A 22,596-nucleotide genomic window follows, 5' to 3' on the forward strand; every position below is an offset into this window, starting at 1 on the left:
GTACCGTGATCTGTCACGCCAACTACAATCCCCAAGATGCCAAATAGATATTAAAGTTGCGAATTTCTTTTTAAAAAAAAACATTTATGTATTTGCTAGGGTGGCTAGTAGTTATACCTTTCGAGTTGGTCCCTTTTTGTGATGTTTTTTTTTTTTTTTTTTTTAGTTTCTCGCAGGCAGCTGCCCGAAAGTTGCTAAGACTGGGCAATTAATCTGCCACAAAAATCACAATATTGAAATCTTCCCACAGATGCTGAAGACTAGCTGGAAAAAAACCTGATTTTTTTTTAATAATTACCATTCGCAGCAACAACGTGACCTTACATGAAAATAAAATTTACCGGCGTTCCGAAAATATTTCAGACAGAATGGTCTAACATACAGCAGAAAACATGGTTTTAGGGAGCATTCTTACTGCATGTCATTCGCACCTAAATGCGATTCACGCATGCTTAAACTGTTCTTAAATCTCTAAACTTTCATATACGCGTCTATGGTAATCGATTGCAGTGTGAATGGCCGCTTGTGGTTTTCATTCAGTAGCGCCATCTGTTAACAAGCTTTGATAATTGTATTTATATTTATAAATTCGTTGTGAAAATCTAGTTTCCTACAAACAATACATTAGTAGCCCTTTTTTAATTGTTTTTTCAAATCGTTGACCGTTTCAGGGATACTCTTTTAATATTTACTAAATTAGAAATATATTTTGAGTGTTTGTTTAATTTTTTTTCTCATTTTAGGTTGTCAGTAGCCTTTCTACTGTAACTTGCTGTGCGTGCAACCATCTGACTTCCTTTGGAAGTGGATTTTTCATTGCACCAAATAAGATTGATTTCAGTTATGTATTTTCACACGCTGGTTTTTCAAACAATGTCACAATATATGCCACGATTATAGTTATTTTCTCTTCGTTTATTTTGTTCTTGATATTTGCCAGATGGAAAGACAGAAAAGATTTGGAAAAGGTAATCGTATGTTCCTCATCGTTTTGATATCATTGATATTTTAAACAAAAATACTTGATAATTAGCATTAAAAATTTATCCGTCACTGTACCTTAAAAATATATACTCTTAAATAAGAAAATACATGATTTTAAAGAGTAAATGCTTCTGCACTGAAATCAATTGAAGGGACAAATGTTGTTTTGCAATAAATAAAAAAAGCAAAGCAAATAAAACCAAACTTGTCCAATACAGCAGCTGACCAATCATAGAAAAACATGCCTAATTTAAATATCGCCTATATCAGCTACACATTCTTCGCTTCGACATCGTCCTTAGGCAACCCATACGTCACCAACTGACATCGCAGACCACAGCAATCATTGAATATTCTACAATTTGAGGTATTCGTCCAAAAACTGAAACCTGTTTTGAAGGGCGTTATCGTCCCTAAAGATGAAATTTGGTCAATATGCTCTACAGAAAAATCTTACATGTGAAGCAAAGATACTCCGTTTGTAACGTTGCATCGGTTAACGCTTTAAACGACCATTTTTTTAGTAATATTAAGTTAAAATATTTTTTGGATTCAGATTGATTTAGAAACATTTTAAACTTTTCTTGTGGAAAAGTGAGTTGGATTTTTAAAATTTCAACAACTGTGAAGAATCGGCCGTAAACTTATATGCTTACACAAAACCGAATTTATAAATTCTGTGTTTTATAGTTACGAATAAACTCGATGAGAAATAGCCGATTGAACTACAGCATAACGCACCTGAAAAAATTGGTTCAAGAACTAGCCTCTCTTCCTGACCCCACACTAACTTTCACTGTTACCCATATTTATGAAAATCAGTCCTTTATTATTATTATTATTATTATTATAATTATCATTATCATATTTGCTGAAGCTATCAGCAGGTAAGTGATTAAGAAAATTAATGAATTTGGTTTTTCTTAAATGAAAGTATTTGGTAAAAATTAATCGATTATGTAGATTTACCACGCCCTTATAAACCATTAAATTACAAGATGAGGCCATTAAAATTGAAAACTAACCTAATAACCCCTGATAATATTATCCGAATTCCGTTCCTATTTCTTATCTTTCGAAGAGACCTCTATCACTCTATGTCTATACCTCTATAATGTACTTCAGAACAACTTTAAAGTCCTCGTTTAGAAAGGTTTTTAATTATTACTTTCTTAATGTCTTATTCTTAGCTATTAGTTTGCGAGATCAATCTAATGATTCCTGAACATATTGTTCAAATTGCATACACCCATAAAATACACTTCGAAGTAACCTCTACTTGTTGAAATGCGTTTCTCTACTGAGCTGTAAAATTCCTCGAAACAACTTTTAAAGTTCTCGTGTCAGTCATCAATTTCGGTGTCGACAATATATTTATGTCTTCGACATCTTTAAATCGACTGCCTTATTCGGATTTCCTAGTGGCCATTTCCGAAGACTTAGATCTTATAGGGTCCTAAATCGACTGCCTTATCCGGATTTCCTAGTGGCCATTTCCGAAGACTTAGATTGTATAGAGTCCTAAATCGACTGCCTTATCCGGATTTCCCAGTGGCCATTTCCGAAGACTTAGATCTTATAGGGTCCTAAATCGACTGCCTTATCCGGATTTCCTAGTGGCCATTTCCGAAGACTTAGATTGTATAGAGTCCTAAATCGACTGCCTTATCCGGATTTCCCAGTGGCCATTTCCGAAGACTTAGATCTTATAGGGTCCTAAATCGACTGCCTTATCCGGATTTCCTAGTGTCCATTTCCAAAGACTTAGATTTCATAGGGTCCTAAATCGACTGCCTTATCCGGCTTTCCTAGTGGCTATTTCCGAAGACTTAGATCTTATAGGGTCCTAAATCGACTGCCTTATCCGGATTTCCTAGTGGCCATTTCCGAAGACTTAGATTGTATAGAGTCCTAAATCGACTGCCTTATCCCGATTTCCCAGTGGCCATTTCCGAAGACTTAGATCTTATAGGGTCCTAAATCGACTGCCTTATCCGGATTTCCTAGTGGCCATTTCCGAAGACTTAGATTGTATAGAGTCCTAAATCGACTGCCTTATCCGGATTTCCTAGTGGCCATTTCCGAAGACTTAGATCTTATAGGGTCCTAAATCGACTGCCTTATCCGGATTTCCTAGTGGCCATTTCCGAAGACTTAGATTGTATAGAGTCCTAAATCGACTGCCTTATCCGGATTTCCCAGTGGCCATTTCCGAAGACTTAGATCTTATAGGGTCCTAAATCGACTGCCTTATCCGGATTTCCTAGTGGCCATTTCCGAAGACTTAGATTGTATAGAGTCCTAAATCGACTGCCTTATCCGGATTTCCTAGTGTCCATTTCCAAAGACTTAGATTTCATAGGGTCCTAAATCGACTGCCTTATCCGGCTTTCCTAGTGGCTATTTCCGAAGACTTAGATCTTATAGGGTCCTAAATCGACTGCCTTATCCAGATTTCCTAGTGGCCATTTCCGAAGACTTAGATTTTATAGGGTCCTAAATCGACTGCCTTATCCGACTTTCCTAGTGGCCATTTTCGAAGACTTAGATTTCATAGGGTCCTAAGGTTTTTTTTCGTTCTGAAGTAGCTGAAGAAGCTCCCCTGGACAGCATTTTGGGCTGCTTGCAATTCACCCCCGATGACCTAAATACAGATCTTATAAATGATTCTGGACTTTTTACATGTTTATAATCTTATAGAACTAGTCTAGCTGTTGTTAGACATGGGATATCAAACAACAGCAAAAACATTTAAATCTTGTTCGTTTTTCCAAGAGATTTTTCGGAAGAGTAAAGTTATCTTTACAGCCTGTTGAAACCAAAAAATTAGTTAACAAAATGTAAAGAAATCGAAGTCATGCAGGAAATCACAACGTCATATTTGAAGAGTATTCTATACCAGGACTTCAAAAGTCGAGTCCAAAATTTTAGTCATTGAGTGCAGACTTCTGCAAGAATTATAGAAGTATTGCCTCCACACAGTTAAATGGCAAAGCGAGACGGCTCAATGCTTCACCTGGTGTAAAACTGTATATATAACGCTCCTATTTCGAGGTAAATGGAAAAAGATAATTACGGAGTGCTAATTTACAATCCAGCAGCCTTTAACGACTCGGTCTCTTTGGAGATTTTCCCCTTAGCTGTAGTTGTTTCTAATTATTTCTATCAAGCTTTTATTTCTTTTAAAATTTGTTATCTAAACTGTAAAAAGGTCATCAAGTTTTTTGTTTATTTAACAAAATGTCAAACCCAAGGGCGAGACGTTAAAAGTCTTTAGATTGGAAAATCGAGCCCGGGGTGAACCTCGTCCTACTCTGGAACATTTATTCAGGGTGTCTATAATTCAATGTAAATCAATGATGCACTTCAATTGTTCAATTAAATATCTTCTCTCTTGTACCATTTTCAAAATTGAAAAACTAACTTCACAGTTTTTCCTCAGGTGGCGCTGTGATCTGTAGCCTTTTGTCACACATAGCAACTTTACTAAACTTGGGCACGCGTGTTTTCTTTTATTTATTAAGTCATAAAAGTTAAGAATTATATTAAATAAAAAGTATTGCATGAGATTTCCTAATAAAAAGAATAAATTTTCGAATTTTTTTTCCAGCTAGGTGCTACTCCATTATCTGACAATGAAGTTGGGGATAAATACATATATGAAATTCTTGTGTACACAGGCAATCAAAGAAATTCAGGGACAAAATCTAATGTCAGTAGTGAATTCGTAAGAAAAACAATAAACAGTCTGTGTCTATGATATTTAAATCTAATAAAAATTTATTTTAGGTATTCTTCTTGGTGTCTGGAGATGATGATGAAACATCAGTTCGGCATCTCTCTGATGATAAAAGACCTGTTCTTCAAAAAGGATCCATTGACGTTTTTGTAATGGCGACACCAAGGTAATTAAAAATTCACGAACGTTTTAAATGTATTATTTGCATTACATAAAATGCTTAAGCGTGTTTGTGGATGTGGTCACAAAACCAATGAAATTTCTTTCCTCATGTTGGCAACGAAAAGCTATACAAACTGAGTTATACGCTGAGCAGAAATGAAAGGTTTAGGCGGACAGATCATAGAAACAAACTGTGCTAGATTTTTGCTTTGATTATGCTTATTAGCTTACTCAAGACCTTTGAACGGATTTTTCCTATTTGGATCAGTTCTGAATTAGCATGACCATTTAAAAAATAATGTAAGACAAATGTCGAGAACGGGATTGCTAAATTGTCATGGTTTAAACTAGTGTTGCCAATAAAAAATATAGAATATAACATTAGTCTTATACTAACTTGAAACATACCACTGTTTGAAACAAACTTTATAAAAATCAGTTGTTGCGTTGGTAATTGATAATAAAGAGATTTTGCAGGGAGTTTATCTTATATTAACCGTAATGTTAACCATATTTTCTACCCCTCAGTGACAGTTTTGCGCATGCCTATGAAGCTCAAATAGCGTTTACGTTAACGTTCGGGGGAACATAACTATTTGCAAAAGCCATCTAATTATTCTTTAGAAACCCATCATGGAGTGAGTTTTAAGATTTGCTTTATATGGCACTGCTTAAAATGACATTTAACTTCCTTTATCGTCAAAACTCTTATGAAAATGTTAAGAGTTAGTTATATTAAGAGTTAAAAAAACGGAATCATATAAAGGAGTCGACAGCAATAAAAGAAATGAAGGGAAATAAATAAATTTTGAAGAAAAAAAAAGCCTGTGGGATTCTAAGACTATACTGTGGCAATGTTTAAATTACTTCTTATTTATGTATTTGATAATACAGTCTAGGCTCTTTAGTACGACACTTTATTATAGCGACCCTTTCATTATAAAGACTTCTGCATAAAGTCCCGTTTGTTATTCCATTAACGCAATGTTGTTTTAATGTCCATTAGAACGCCTACACTAAATTGTTCATTCCAATATAGCGACCGATATGTATCATTTGAGTTATAAAAAGTTTCGAAAATATTAGCTGAACCATATTATTTGCCTTAATTACCTTGATGTATGTTATTTATCGAAAATAGTCTCGAGCCAGTATATTATTTTTTTAATATATCTTCACGCATGAGGTATTGTTTTTAAGTATATCATACAAAAAAAAAAGTTCCGTTATCTCTATTTTTCTGTTTGTTAATAATTCATATTAAAGTTCAGCATTGCTTTTTTAATGATCAAGTATTTTTTGAAACATGATATAGTTTACCGGTAGTTTTGTATACTCACCAAATAAGAACTTTCATACACTACAAGTTTTATAACTATCATATTAAGGAGGGATAACTAGATCCCCACCTTGTAACAACGTCTTCTTTGGAGTCCCAAATAATCTCTTCTAAAAGAATTGAACATCCATTTTTCCTCCTCAAAGTTAATTAATTACAATATGTAATCCAACAAGGCATCTCTGGTGAGTCTTTTCCGGCCTCTGGTAGTCCTATTTCTCCTTAATTGAGTGTTTGAAATCCGATGTTCCATTGATCTAGGCTTAGAGTGCCAGATCGCCATTTTAACATGTCATCCACTGCAAGTGGAATATATCGCAAAATTTGACTTCTCAAATTTATACTGTTTCCTTTTCAATTCTAATTTAAATAATTTCTTTGCAATTGCCCATGCGATTACCTTTCTAAATTTATTTTGTTTTTATTTCCCGGTGGTCTGGTACTTTTTCTATAGTTATATTTTTAAAATATGTAACTTGGGTATAGGCTTTCGCTATGTTATAGATCGTCACTTTTTAAACGCTGTCTTAGTACACTAAAATCAATATATTTTCGCTAATATTTTTATCCAAATTTTTAATATGTTTTTCTCCCAAATGTTTGCGAATAAGTGATATCTATCTTTTAATTTTATTCCCACCCTGTGATTTTATATAAATTTTTAAAGTAACATCACTTTCCCATTGCATTTGGTGTTCTATTCTCCATAACAAAATCAAAACAAACCATATGAAGAAAAATACAGTTAAGTTCTTCTCATCACGCCTGACCAATCTTTTCTTAAATATTATTTTATCTAATGGTTACTTTTCTTCATAGTTTAATGTTGACATATATCAATACCAAAGTCAGTGTTTACAATCTCATTTAATATTGTTTTTGGTTAATTCAATGCTTTTTCTACTTATTTAACACATGTTAGGGCTTTATTATCTCTTATGCATAATTTCATACAGGCTTGTTATTAAAATGTTCATTTACAGTGTCTCCGTTTATTATCTTTTCTACTTAGCTTAGTACAATGTTATCATTAATTATTCGACATTTAGGGTTTTTTACCTTTATTTTGCTTAGCGTTACTTGCTTGATCTTTAATATTTGTTCATATGTAAGCTCTCCCTGTTCCAGTTTCCACATACGCTTGTAAAATATTGAGGTGTTTATATCCACATTGCTTAGGGCCTTTAATTATCTCAATCACTGTACGGGTAGCTCTGTAATTATTGTTTACGTTAATATATCTTTCCAAGAGCACAATCCCTGGTCAAATCATATACTGCTATCGCTAACATTCTTAATAATAGCTTAAACTCATTTGTGTTAACATAGCAACTGCCTATTTTACCACTAGATATTAAGATTTTCAAATTCATTATCCCTGACTTAGTGCCAGTCAAATTTAACCTATTTCATTTTTAATGTATATTTATGCCATAAATCATATGTTATGGAATAAGGATTTGCATTTATTAGTTTAATCTTATAGTCATCTTATTTTCTGTATACTTCACACAACTCAACCTCAAAATAAATTGTTTTTTTTTCCACACTTGTTGGGATTAATTTTCTAAAGTTCCATTGTATTAAATTTCTCTTTCTAGCATAAATTTCAATTCTTACAATTCAGATTTTGTCTGATTGTCACCATCAGTTGCTCAAAATCCTGCTTTAGTATCATTCTTATTATCCCACATTTGTTGGGGTCATTTGTTAATTTCTCCTATACAATGTTTCTTGCTGTTACTTTCTATCACCAACACCTTCCACAACTCATCGCCAAATTTTAGATAAGCCTTGGTTTCCCACATAGGTTGAGGATAGTGCAAAATTTTAACCTTATGTCTGTTTTATCACAGTAGATCAACTTCACATACAATTTTATGCCCATCGTCAAAATTGCCTAAATAAAAATAATATTTTCCACACATAATTTGCGGATGCAATAAAATTTTATATTTAAGTCTACTTTTACTCTGTTATGTTAGTTTTTCAGGACTTTAACTTTTTACAATCAAACTAATTCTTTTTTCTTCTCCCACATAGGTTGGTACAAATTTAATTTATTCTGTTTTTTTATTTATTTTTTTTTTTTAAGATTTTCAATATTTTTTTAAACCTTTGCCATGTTCTAGCCAACTATCTTCTGAAAATCAACACAATTTTTTCTCCCACATACGTAGGGGTAACTATCAAATATCAGTCTAATGGATTTGGATCATCAATTCCATTATCATCACCACATTGTTCCTATCATAAGAATTGGAGGTTCTAATCATCAAAAATCTTTTACATTTCTTTTCCCCCTTCAATTTCAGTTTTAAGTCTTTTTGAAGTTACCAAACAATTCCAACATCAACTATGATCTGTTTATAACAGTTTCTTCTCCCACATAGATTAGGGCATTCACAAGCTTTCTTAATTTTGTTCGGATTGCTCTAAATAATATCCGCTGTTCTGAATTTAATTCAAACAATCTTTTTATTTCAACTGATGGTGGCATCAGCAATCATTATTAGCAACATTGGAGCATCGGATTTCTCTCACTCATTTGATAATTCATCATTTTCAAAGAGGTCTATTGGGGGCTCGGAAAAGACTCACAGTTGCCTTTTCTTTCCATTATTATATTTTTTCCTTAATTTATCCCCTTTTAATTTCTGTTTCCTCTTGCTTCTTTCCTTGAATTTATTATGATGAGTTCGAATAGTGGAAGTGATAAGACCCTCAAACAGACTCACGGAAGCAAATTTGGTTTATCCAGGCCACCTCGAGACATATCTCTTGAACGCAGCAGCAGCTACCTACCATCTTCACACAGATCATTCGAATCTCCTTTTAAGCGTACTGTCCGCCTAAGTCCAACCTTCTCTAGTGAGCCTCGACATCCATCCCGAAAGCCTCAATTGATTAGAGTACCGAGTCCATGTATGCTACAGAAATCACCACCTATCAACACATCAACCTGTGATGGAACTCTCAACAACAACAATTTGGAATCCACCAGTGTAACATTATCCCCATCTAACTCAATCGTCATTGAGAAAAAGGATGTCTCAGAAAGGCCGGTCTTAGACTCCTCTGATGAATTGGACAATCTGCTTGCCATCCTAGCCACAAACATCGACTACAAATCGGGTGGAAAATTTAAACTTCCTATCTCCCAGAGACAAGCTTGTAAAGAGGCCTTGCTTAAAATCAAAGACTTTCACAAACATCAAAACCCAAAATCCACGAGCCAAGATGACAAACTCACATCCATTGAACATCATATCAACGTGGTGTCTGAAAAATTAGATATAATCAAGGAACATGTTGCCGAACCATCGAAAGATTATACTTACAGTGAGATGCTCCAAAAAGCCAAACCTCCCACACCTATCATCATAAAACCTAATGAGAATCAGACAACAGACGGTTTACTTGAAGATATCCAAAAACACGTTGCCAAGCCATTGGTCAAGAAAATCTACAAAAATAAAAATTTCATCGAGGTCAAATTCCATAGCAACGAACATAAGAATTGTCTTAAAGAAAAACTTCTCAATTCTGGTATCAATCTCAGCGATAAACAAACAAAACTTAGATCTCTTATTCTGCTGAATGTTCCAATTGCTTACTCCCCCGATGAAATTCTCGATTTTGTGAAAACTAACGGTGATTTCGTTAACGACAGAGACAGAGTGGAAGTCAACAAAACCTCCATACCACACAAAAGAGATCCTCTCAAGCACCATGTCACATTCAAATGTTCACATCTCCTGGCAAACAGACTATTACAGCTCAACTACATCTTTGTCGGTTTCACGAGATGCTTTATTAAAAAGAGATTAGTCCTTATCAGATGCCGGAATTGTCAAGAACCTGGTCATCACCAAAACAACTGTAGCGCCAACTCCTCTTATTGTGAAAACTGTGGTGAAGAACATCCGATTGTCATTCAAATCAAATACAATGTGTCAACTGCCTATACTACAATCAAGATCACCCAGAGGCTAATTTCAACACCAACCACAAAGCATCCGACGCTTTATGCCCAACATATCTACTTAGACTAAAAGAACTTAGATTCAATCTTCCCAGATCATAATTGACTCTGTAAATTCCAATTTAAATGATGGAAAAAAGTTTTTAACACTTTCCTTTCCCAGGTTAAACTATTTGTTTAATTCTCCACTAAAAACTTCTCCACTAAAAACTTCTATCTAAAAATTTGGTTCAACATCGAATTTAACAATTCGTTCCATAGGTTCGCTTGCTCTTTATTTATGTATTTAAGCATTCTTTTTCAAAATTTTCTACTGAAGAAAGAAAAAATAACTAATAATAATAATTTTAGATTTAATTTCCTTTTTCTCTTTCTTTTTCTTTAATTTTCTTTTTACTGTCTTTCTTTTTTTTTTCTTTTGACACTTCCTTCTTTTTCAAAAGAAAAAAAATTAACTTATTTTCTCTTACTCCTTCATTAAAAAAGAAAAATAAATAAATGATAATTATTATAATTTCTCTATCTTAGTAAAATATTTCTTTCCATCCTTTTTTAAACTAATAGACTTTCTTATTTTGGACTCAATTTTAGGCTTTTGATAAATTTCGTATTCGAAAAATTATATGTAAAAAAAAAAAAATACTTTCTTTTTTTTATTTTTCAAAAAAAAAAAAAAAAAAGAATAATAGTTCTCTATTATAGTCTAGAATTTTTCTTTTCTTTTCTAAATTTCCCTTTTGTTTTTTTTTTTTTTTTAAGTGTTTGAATGCTTTTTAGTTTCATAATTTTTATTCTTACTTTAAAAATTTCGACGTTGTTTTCAGATTCATTTTCTGTTCTCTGTATAAGTCATTTATTCCTGTTGTAATTTTATGTGTTTTATGTATGTTTTGTCTGTAGAATGTTTGTTCTACTCTCGTGTGCCCTGAATAGGGCGGGTCGAGGTATTAATAAACAATACTCACCAAATAACGTTATAACGTCCGTTTTCAGTAGAGCACCGAAATCAAGCATCACTGGTTGTGGTCAGTAAGTGGGTGGTTGACCACTTTAATCAGATTAAGTGAATGAGGGTGCACGGTATAGGTCCTCGTTAAACTGTTCTACCTTAAAGTGCTCGACTTCGCACACAGGTCGTGGGGCTACTAAAGTGGAGAAGTCATCCCCTCTGAAGAGGATCAAAATTGTGATAGCATGTCTTCGGATCAACCTCAGGGATGTTTCCCAGATCTTCGCCAATAGCCCATTGTGCAGATCTAGTGCGACGGAAATAAAGTACCTACCTATCCTTTAACAGTGACCTTTCTAACTCAACGTTCTACATCCTCGAACCTCGTTCCTTAAAACTTATAGTCTGGTATGCGGCCTCATCGGACATCACAAAATAAAATTTCAATATAATAGAAAATTGACAAGTTTAACTCAAAACCTAAGGACACTCCATCTTGCATTGAACGAAGGCTTGTTCAGGAGAGGAAAATGAGTTTTACAAAAATGAATTACCTAGTTTTTCGGGTACTGTACTGGACTGATCGTAAAGAGATGATTCTCAGTAGAACACCGAAGTCAAGCATCACTAGTTGCGGTCAGTAAGTGGCGTGACCATTTTGATCAGCTTACGTGGTATCGGTCCTCATTAAACTGTAATACCGTATAGTGCTCGTCGGGCTACCGAAGCAGAGGAGCCATCCCCTCTGCAGAGGATCAAAATTGTGATGGCATATCTTCGGATCATCCTCCGGAATGTCCTCCAGACCGCCGCCAATAACCCATTGTACACTTCTAGTGCGCCGTAAATAAAATACCTACCTATCTTTACCCCATCGTTTTATGGTGGGTCGACTGTATTTGAATTTAAAGATGAAGAGATATTGAAGGAAATATGAGATTGCTCTTTTTAAGAATGCTTATTTTTTTTGCAGATCCCTGGGACAGTTAAACTATCTGAGAATATGGCATGATAACACTGGGACAGGAAAATGGTCATCGTGGTTCTGTCGATACATTATATTCAGAGATGTCCAGACTGGACTAAAGTATGAATTTATAATTAACAAATGGCTTGCTGTTGAGTACGATGATGGAATGGTAATCTTAATCGTTTTTAAATTCTTTGCCTCGTATATCAAAGTAATATTCAGAGCGCAAAGTAAAAGATGGAACACCCTGAATAGAAATTGCTCCTAATGGTCGGATTTTCACGCATCAGGACTCAATCGTTGCAGTGCCTGACCTCAAATATGCATAGTTGATTTCTGTATACGAGACTTTAAGTTATGAAATCAGACAAAAAAAATGTACTTTCTCTGAATAAACATACTTTTTTCCGATGAATTCCGATTTTTGACCCTCAAATTATGAGGGGTGAAGCCGCTATCTGAGAAATATTTCATTCATCTTTTCAAGGTATAGCTCGTTCACCAGGAGTTGGCACTTGTCTCCGCCTTCATCACGTGGTATGCGACGATGCTATTTCGCAGTTTTTGGGAGAAGGCTGCGAGCAATTCTGAATAAGTGTGCTATTTGGCGATCGTATGGCAAAAATATTTATTTCGTAAACTTCATCTACATTTTTTTAACATTAAATATTTCTCATTTTCGATGATATTTCGTTCCATTTTTATGATATTTCTCTCTTTTGTGTGAATAGTTTGTCATTTTTGAGACATTTTGCTCGGAAAATAGCAGTTTTTAAATTTAAAATATATTTATTTAGCTAGAGAAGCGAAAGGTATAATAGCAGATGATAAAGCGAAGTAAGTGACTGAAAAAGAGGTCGCCGTTTGTGTTTGTCGCGCATGAAGGGTTGTCTCAGTTTCAAGCTCGGAGATACTTCTCTTCTTACTTGCGCGCTGAAATGAACTCTGCGTCCGAGGAGGTGGAGCCAGGTGCCAACTACTGGTGAACGAACTATACCAATAGTTTGTTCAGGAGAACGACCAAAAGTTTGAACTTCTCAATCATAATTTTACTTTTTGTCTATTTCACCATACCTCGAAAAAATTTTAAACAAATCGAAAAACCTTTGCTCACATGTATAAAAATTCTTTTATCCGAGGATAATTTCATGCAAAGAATAGCATTTAATTATTATTATTAATATTATTTTTCTTACATTTTATAAGATAAAAGGGAAAAGTTTGAATTATAAGGTATACAATTTTTTAACTTCATTTTAAAAAATGCAATTTCACTTGATAAGCTACAATATTAGAATACAGGTATTCAAAAAATCAAGTTTTTAATATACGTTCTATTTGACCGTTTGTACTGAAATTTTGTATTTTGACAACCATTTGAATTTACATTCATTAAAATGACGTAAGTTTTATGAATTGAAAACGAAAAATATTAAGAAAAGGAAAAATATCGTAGCACATTCCTGTACAACTGAAAAGAGGAGGAGAGGAAAGGGAGAATGGCCAAAGGCATGGAATCGGTCTTCTCCCCAGATGGCGTATTCGAGCGTTGCAATCGCCTATATTTCTTAAGCGAATAAAAAAAAATTTGCTCACAATTAAAAAACTTATTTAATCAAATCCTCTAAAAGATATATGTAAATTACTATTTGTTATCGTTTAATATATAATTTATAATGGTCTGAAAAGTTTTGAGTTGAAAGGTGCACAAATAGTTGCAACATTTTTATCTATGCAATTTTGAATAACGAAATAAAAACTTTGAAGTAAATCGGTCGAATAGCTCTTGAGCAGCGAACATGTAAAAATATGACATTTTGAAACTTTTTAACTTGTAACGCTTGGTGTAATTGCTTTATAATTTTTTGCTTTTCTCAGATTGATCGTTTGATACCAGTTTCTGGCAAAGAACAAGTGACGGAGTTTTCCAGTCTATTTTCAACAGCGTCTCAGCGAAACTTGGCCGATAATCACCTGTGGTTATCAATATTTCTGAGGCCGACCCGCAGTCGATTCACGAGGGTGCAGCGAGTGTGTTGTTGCACTGCTGTATTATGCTTGTCCATGCTGACGAATGCCATGTACTATGAGAGGACCTCTGCCAAACCTGATCAAGGTGGATTCAAATTCGGTCCGTTATCCTTGAGTCCCGAACAGGTAATATTCCTACGGGTGGTGTTTCCCACACTAGCCCTGCAAACTCTTGACTGCCTATAAATCCGGGTTACTGCTTTTGGTGTGTTTTGAAGCCTTTTCGTGGCTCATAACGCGATCGTTGTGTTTTAAGATTAGTATTTCCTATGTACGTGCATTAAATTATTCCTACGGATGGTGTTTTCCACACTAGAGAGCGCTGCAAACTCATGACAGCTTATACTTCCGGGTTACTGTCTTTGGTGTGTTTTGAAGCCTTTTCGTGGCTCATAACGTGATCATTGTGTTTTAAGATTTTCTTGAGTTGTATTTCCTATGTACGTGTACTAAATTAATCCTTGAGTCCCGAACAGGTAATATTCCTACGGATGGTGTTTCCCACACTAGAGAGGGCTGCAATCTCTTGACTGCCTATACTTCCGGGTTATTTCTTTTGGTGTGTTTTGAAGCCTTTTCGTAGCTCACAACGTGATCACTGGGTTTTGAAACTATCTTGAGTAGTATTTCTTGTATAAGTGCATTTGTTACCTGATTTATTATTTGCTTTTAAAAGAAGAGTCGTCATTTCAAGACGTAAGAATTGTCATTTGAAAAAAGAATCGTTATAAAACACTTCTTACCTTGTTAACGATATACCAGCTTCGAAATTTAAATCTCAATGTGATAATTTGTAAAATGAACTGCTCGAACAATATGATAGCACTAACGTATGATGGTGCAGGGCTTGTACCAAGAACAAGAGGCTAAATCGGGACGACCAAAAAACGAGTTCTTTCTATATCTAGCAACCGTGTCACCATTTTTAACAATACATCTCTAAATAACTAAAACAAATTTTCACTTTAAACTCACCAGAATTACTTAATATCTTATGAAATACAGCAGATTTGAGCTCAGGAATTATATAATTTACCTGTTAAAAATTACCTAAACAAAATTACCTGTTTGAAAATATCGCCTCACAGAATGAGCTATTTTAAGCAGCTGTATACTTTCTAAACGGAAGTAGAGCAGGTCAAGAGCTCGAGATTGTTGTTGTTTACATCTATATTGGAAACACCATCCATACAGTCGAACCTCATAACTTAATTTGAAATATCTCTTTACATGGAAAACTTGTTTCATCCCGTGAATCAACAATCAATTATTGCATTTTACATGTTTAACAGGAAAATGTCAAGATGATTATCGCATAACATGAAAAGAGACTGGACACAAGATAAGAAGCTTGATGTGAATAAAGTGTCAATCATTTATTTTGAGCGATGTTATTTACATTTTCCGCCATTGTTAGAAGTTGCAAATGGGCAAATGAATGAAATAGTTGAAACAAAGTATTCAATTAAAATATCTAAATGAAGTATTTATTTTCATTTACAGAGTGTATCACTACTTGTGTGAAACTTGAAAAACATACAAAGACGTTTAAAAAAAAAAAGGCAGAGTCCGTTTAACGGAGAACTGACCGATTTCAAAATTTAAAATCTCGGAAGCAAAGGATGATGGACGAATGAAATAAACGGTGTTGCGAAAGCAGTAGAAACTCTATGCAGAAATATTGGGGTTTAATTTCAAAGTCTGCTGACAGATGGAGGTACAAGTCATCGATGACCAGAGCGATCAGTTCTTGCGTTAAAATGCGAAAGTAGTTAACCGTACAGGATTAAGTCGTGTATTGAATAATGTTAGTTTCTGAAATTGATAGATTATATCAATAAGGCCGTGGTGGCTCGGGGAATAGAGCGCTCGCCTCCCAATAAGGTGAACTGGTTTCGAATCCCAGCGAATTCCGCACCCGACTACAATGCTGATGAAAATTATCGTCAGTGGTTGACGGATCATGGGTTAGAGTCCCCTTGCCATCGGGTTAACCGTAGGTTGCTTCCATGGTTTTCCTCTCCATGTAATGCAAATGCCGGTTAGTTCCATCAAAAAGTCCTACACGAAGTCAGATTTCTCTTTATACTTGTTCCAGGAGTTCCTAGATTGGATTTAAAATAACAAGGCTACGGAGTTGGTGGCCGGAAGCACAAAATTGGGTCAGTTGTACGACCTTGGTTATAAAAAGTAATATCATTAATATCGCAGATTAGATTACAATTCTAAGCATTTGTATTATTTAAGAACTCTGTACAGCCTACAGTGCCATCCCTTGGCAACTTTTATAACTAATTTCAAAATTTCCGCTAAACATTTTCACAGTTTTCATAATAGACATAGCATTTGTTTAATTCCCCTATCATCCTTTGTTTCCGAGATTTTTAATTTTGAAACCAGTCAGTCCTTTGCTGAACACACTGTAGTTATTGTAGGGTCCAAAATTCCTGCGTAAATAGGAAAGGTCTCTGGCTATTAGGTTTTTTAAATTTATTAGCCGGTAAAATAGTCAGATTTATCCAGTCGGAACTTCATGAACGTTCTTGCACGATTTTTTCATCTCTGTTTCGCGCTGTCTAACATAGTAGGTAGCCGCATAGCAACGAGTCACGTAAAGGTTTTTTTACACTTACAATTTTCACTTAGAATATTAATACCATAGATTCAAAGAAATGCTGCCAACGTGTGACAACAAGGTGATGATTTCCTGTACCCGGACTAACTTATACATTTTATAGCTGTTACTCTGAAATATTACTCCATGCATAAAATTGAATGTTTTTTTATTTTGTTCTGAACTCACGAGTTTTACAGAAAGTTATATAGTAGTGTGAATGTGTAAAAAAATTTTAATGAATTTTTTCTTTTTTTGATTAATGTAGCACACATCTTGCGTATTTTCTTACCTGCCATGTTTAACCAAATAGGAAAAAATATTCATTTGAACGAAATATTTTTATAGTAGTGAACTAAACGTAAAGACACTCTTCCCGCTAAAACACCGAAGTCAAGCAGCACTGGCTACTGTCAGTGAGCGAGTGGGTGAACACTTTGATCTGCTTTGTTTTCGTGCAGGTCGTCGGGATACTAAAGTGAGCGTGCCAACCCCACTACAATGGATAAAAATTTTGATGACAGGTCTTTGGATCATTCTCAGGGATATTTCCCAGACCGTCGCCATTAGCCCATTGTACAGCTCTAGGGCGACGTAAATAAAACTACTACAACTACTACTTGTGCCGGCCTAGCTGTTATATTTGTCAGAATTCCTGACAACGAAGCCAATGGTTACGAGTTCGAATTCCACTTAGCGCCTGGATGTTTCTCACTGTGTTGTATAATGTGTGAATGTGGCTGACCCTATGAACAGGTATCTGTGGCAGTGCATGCCATTAAAAAAACTGCTATTGCTTGTATTTCTACCCCTTTTTTAAAATATCTTTACAATTCAAGGAAGTACTTGAAAATCGAAACAACTAAGAATTTTACATTTTTTTAGAAGTATGCACCCGCACTACAGGATAATATCCGTCAGATATTTCTGCTGTAATTTATTATGTAATTTTTAAGATAAAAAAATCATTCAGTCAGCCATCCATGCTTAAAATGTTATCTTTATTTTCCTTATTCCTTTACAGATCACAATAAATGTTAAAATGTTATCTTTATTTTCCTTATTCCTTCACAGATCGCAGTAGAATGTTAAAATGTTATCTTCATTTTCCTTATTCCTTCACAGATCACAGTAGAATGTTAAAATGTTATCTTCATTTTTTTTATTCCTTCACAGATCGCAGTAGGAGTTCTCAGCAATCTAATGATATTTCCTCCAACATTCCTAATGATATTCTTTTTCCGGAAATCTAGACCCAAGAATTTGCGACCATCTCGAATAGAAGAGGCAGTAAAACAGCAAAGTAGGCGAAATTTAAATGTAAAATGTTCCATCTCCAATTTTTGTTAGTTTTGAAATGTTTTTTATTTTGAAAATGTGTAGAGAATAGCAAAATAACTTATGCACAATGTGCGAAATAAAAAGGCGAACACGCTGAATAACTTCTTATCTAACGATCGGATTTTCACGTAGTTAGACTCAATCATAATGGTTAAAAGGGCCTGGACTTAAATACACAAATGAGCACAGATGATATTTTAAGTTACGAATTCAGACACAAAAATGTTCTTTTAATAAATATAACTTTTTTTTGGCGGATTTGGATTCCTGATCCTCAAAATAAGGGAGGTAGCCGAGACCTGAAAAATATGACTCTCTTAGGTTAGGGGTGCGATTGAATAAGTTTCGATCTATCACGTTTTGCTTAGTTCACCATATCTGGAGAACTTTTTAAACAAATAGAAATCATTTATTCAAAAAATAATTCCATACAAATATAAATTTTAATTATATTTTGCTATTTTTTATTATTTATTTAATAATAGTCAAACAAAACATGAATGGTAAAAGATTCAAACTTTTATACCATTTTAAAGTATGTAATTTTAAACGACAAAATTTAAAAAAAACTCGAACAAAACCAGCAGAATATTTTCAGGTTGCGAAATTTTAAAATGCCGTATATTTAAAAATTTGATTTCTCAAAAACTATTCGGCTGATTTTGTTGAAATGTTGCATTTTGCCACTTAAAGTTACATTATATAAAATGATGTAACAATTTGTAAAGTTACATTCCATAAAATAATGTAACAATTTGTAGAGTTACATTCTATAAAATGATGTAACAGCTTTTAATTCAAACATTTTTCAACTATTATTATGTAAAATAATATATTAGTAAAAAAAATTTTTTACAAGGAATTACTATGCTTGGATGAACGAATTTCATAATTGTGTGCAAAAAGCTTTGTATGTGGTTAAAATTTTCTCGAGGTATGGCGAAATACGAAAAATTAAATCACTAGTTTCAGCTGCTTTCCTTTCCAAATTAGAGGAACCAAATTTTCTAGATAGCGGCTATCTTCCCCTACATCCCTACACGCATTTTAAGGAATAAAAGTTCAATTTCAACGGAAAGTTTATTCGGAAAAATTACGTTTTTGTTTCTAATTACTTAAAAAAAAACTATCGTCTGCGCTGGCTAGTTACGACATTTAAGGTAAGGTAAGGTATAAGATTGATTCCTAGTATGTGAAAAGCTATCATTAGATCAAAAGTTATTCAGGGTAGGGTTTTTTTTTCCATTATAATTTTTATTATTTATGTGCATGCACAATATTCAAAACATTTGGAATTCTGAAAAAAATCTGATATAAATGAGACTTTAAATAATGCCCGAGGTTATTATTTAACCCATCAAAGAGTTATTTGTAGGTTTAAACCAGCGGTTGCCAAATGGTGGCACGCGGACCACTGGTGGTTCTTGGAAGAATTATAAACCAACAAGGATCTTCGCTTTGATAATATCAGTCAAATTTCCACATTCCCCACACACGTAAAGTTGTGGATTCAAACTGATTGAAAATTAACGTTTTAATTGCTAACTTACTACATTTGTCGATCAGCTTTCTCACTTTTCAAAAATGTGCAACATATGAACTTGTCAATATGAACGAACCACTCAAACCACCATAAGTACGAAATTGGAACATTACAGCCTAGTAGGCAATATAGTATTAAAATCATTTCAATCATTTCCACCTCTGCTCGAAAAAGGCAAGCTCCATCATCTATAATTGTTATGGCAGTTTTTCATTCAAAATTTTGGAGAAGGATCAAACATGAATCTAAATAATTACTCTGTAACTAAGTTTTTATTTCTATAAAAAATACATAATTATTATATATAAATACTCAACGTATAACTAACTATTCAGAACTACTTATATTATTTCTTAAGATAGCCTAGCAAATTGAATAGTAAATAAATTGATGCCTGATGATGATATATGGTGGTCCTAAAATATATGTCAAAAATGTAAAGGTATGTAGAGGGGACCTAAATAAGCATGTTTCGTATAGGATTGTGTGTGAGGTAATGCCGCCTTGAGCCGGTAGGGAATCGAATTTTCTTATGTCTTTACTTGTCTTTTCAGTTTCCTTTGATTCATATTGCTTTACAAGCTAGTGCTTTAATGTGCCATTACCGCACACACATTCCTATCCGAAATATGCTTATTTATGTCCCCTCTATCTACCTATACATTTTTGACATATATTTTAGGACCACCCTGTATATATATATATATATATATATATATATATATATATATTAGTAGTAGTAGTATTTGAGTTTTCTTTCTAGTCTTTGGTCGTCACGTCATTTGAAAATATACAGCACTTTCATTAGAAACTTAATGGGATACCTGCAAGTGACGTAGTGTGGGTATCTCGATCGTGATTGGTTGTTGAAATATGATATTTGTTTATGTTAGCAGCTGTTCATATTCTATTTCGAGTTAGTCAAGCAGCAATCCTCTTAAGTGGCACATTCCAAATTGCTTCACAAAGAATCTTTCACAAGGATTTAAATTCTTCCACTATAAATTTACACCGAGCATAAAGACAGGCACGAGGCCATGTGGAAAATGAACAAACTAATTATGCATCGAAGTTGCCAGGTATGCAAAACAAAAATATATCACGGTTACTATAAAATACATAAACAAATAATAAATCTAAGTTAAGTAAAATAATTGTATTTCAACTAATTCGATGTGCTCTGTATTTAATTCACTTATAGTTAATTAACATTCTAACTCATGTAGGGAAACTTAGCTGAACTTTAATACGCCATTTTGCTGATAAAGATTAGCTGGCTCTGACTTAATGAGTCACATGGGTGGGTATCGGTTGTCTTCTTACTAGAGTACCCAACTAGTACAAATTTTAAATATTTCTGAAACACATAAATTTCGTTTTGGAGTCGAGATTTTAAAAGCACTCTATTCAGTTAAAGAACGTTTCTTAGGCTTAAGAATATTTTCATTTTTTCGATGGTCCGTGAGAATCGAAAGACAGCTTCTTTAAACGATTGTTAAATGACCAATTCATAATTCTGAATCGAGTAAACTTATTTTTAAAATTCCTTCAGGGAGTGAGTGGAAAAAGAAGCCACCAGCGAATAAAGAAAGGAAGAACAGGAAAAGCGATGCTGAAGCCCAAACGTGCCATCGTAAGAAAAGATTCTCCTTGCCTTGGTGGTGCGTGTATTTTGGTTGGTTCATGGTGGCGATGTCCATTGGTGCCTCACTTTTCTTTATGTGGGCGTATGGAATTGAATTTGGTGATGAGAAGACATCTAAATGGCTGACATCTTTGGTTGTTTCTTTTTTCTCTTCGCTTCTTGTCACACAACCCATTAAGGTAATTTTAAAACCGGAGTTCTTATGGTCCTTGGATAAAACTTAAGAAATGATGACTTTACTGCACTACTTTTTTTGTGTGGGACTACTTCATTAATATTAATTTAACTCTTTCATAGCGTAGGACGAGATAACTCGTCTTTTTGAAATATTCAATGTGTGCTAGAGACGACTTAACTCGTCCTTTACATAAAGTTTTTCAATATAGCAGCGTTTCCGGCGACATAGTTGCAAACATTAAGTATAGATTGTAATTTTTATTTTATTATCTTTATGCCGGTAAACACAAAGTGAGAATTCTTATTGATTGCAATTGGCTATGTTATTACTTTTTAAAGAGAAATAAGCAAGTTTTGAAGAAATTCCGTTTCAATTTTAGCCCGGAAGGTTAGACAAAGGCTCGGTAAAAGTGTGAAAGTAACTCTAGTTACTCAGCAGTAGCCTTGGTGGGCTTTCACTGATTCATCAGAATTGGCAAGATTCTTAGAGATAAGATAATAACATGTCTAGGCATATAGTCTAATATATTGACGGCACAAATATTAATGTAGAGCCGTGGTGGCTCAGGGGATAGAGCGTTCGCCTTTCAATGAGGTGAACCAGCTTCGAATCACAACGATGGCTGGTCAATGCAAATTCCGCACTCGGCTCTCACCGATCACATAAAATATTCTCATTAGTAGACGGATTATGGGTTAGAGTTCTCTTGCCGCCAGGCTAACCTTGGGAGGTTTTCGTGGTTTTCCTCTCCGTGTAACGCAAATACGAGTTAGTTCCATCAAGAAGTCCTCCACGAAGGCAAGTTTCTTCTAATACTTGATCCAAGAGTTTCCTTGTCTTCTGAATTGGGTTCAAAATTACAAGGCTACACAGTTGAACATTAGTAGTCGCAAACCCAAAATTGGATCGGCTGTCCAACGACAGTTATGAAATAAAATATTAATATAGAAAAAATAATGGTAATATAGATGCATGACAGGTGGTTCCTCCTCTCGTATCATCTTGTTTGTTGCTTCCCTGTAGCAGAAGTCTGATATAGGTACATATGAATGGTTGTAAAATAACTTAAAGTTATTATCAGTAATAATTTTAATTTTTGAAACATTTTTAAATTAA

At 34.2% G+C, this 22,596-nt stretch overlaps 1 protein-coding gene across 1 annotated transcript in view; it reads left to right on the forward strand.

Annotated features, from left to right (window-relative positions):
* LOC107436988 (uncharacterized) overlaps window positions 1–22,596 on the forward strand; it is an 89,385-nt gene that overhangs the window by 55,741 nt on the left and 11,048 nt on the right. Inside the window, exons 24-30 of the mRNA XM_087152336.1 lie at window positions 744–968; window positions 4,595–4,696; window positions 4,774–4,889; window positions 12,132–12,297; window positions 14,007–14,285; window positions 17,950–18,076; window positions 21,210–21,481. Of these exons, the coding sequence (XP_087008462.1) occupies window positions 744–968; window positions 4,595–4,696; window positions 4,774–4,889; window positions 12,132–12,297; window positions 14,007–14,285; window positions 17,950–18,076; window positions 21,210–21,481 (1,287 nt within the window). The remainder of the gene's footprint in view (window positions 1–743; window positions 969–4,594; window positions 4,697–4,773; window positions 4,890–12,131; window positions 12,298–14,006; window positions 14,286–17,949; window positions 18,077–21,209; window positions 21,482–22,596) is intronic.

Source organism: Parasteatoda tepidariorum, chromosome 9 (genome assembly GCF_982258835.1).
Source record: "Parasteatoda tepidariorum strain Cologne lab strain chromosome 9, Ptep-v5.0, whole genome shotgun sequence".
NCBI classification, from domain to species: Eukaryota; Metazoa; Arthropoda; class Arachnida; order Araneae; family Theridiidae; genus Parasteatoda; species Parasteatoda tepidariorum.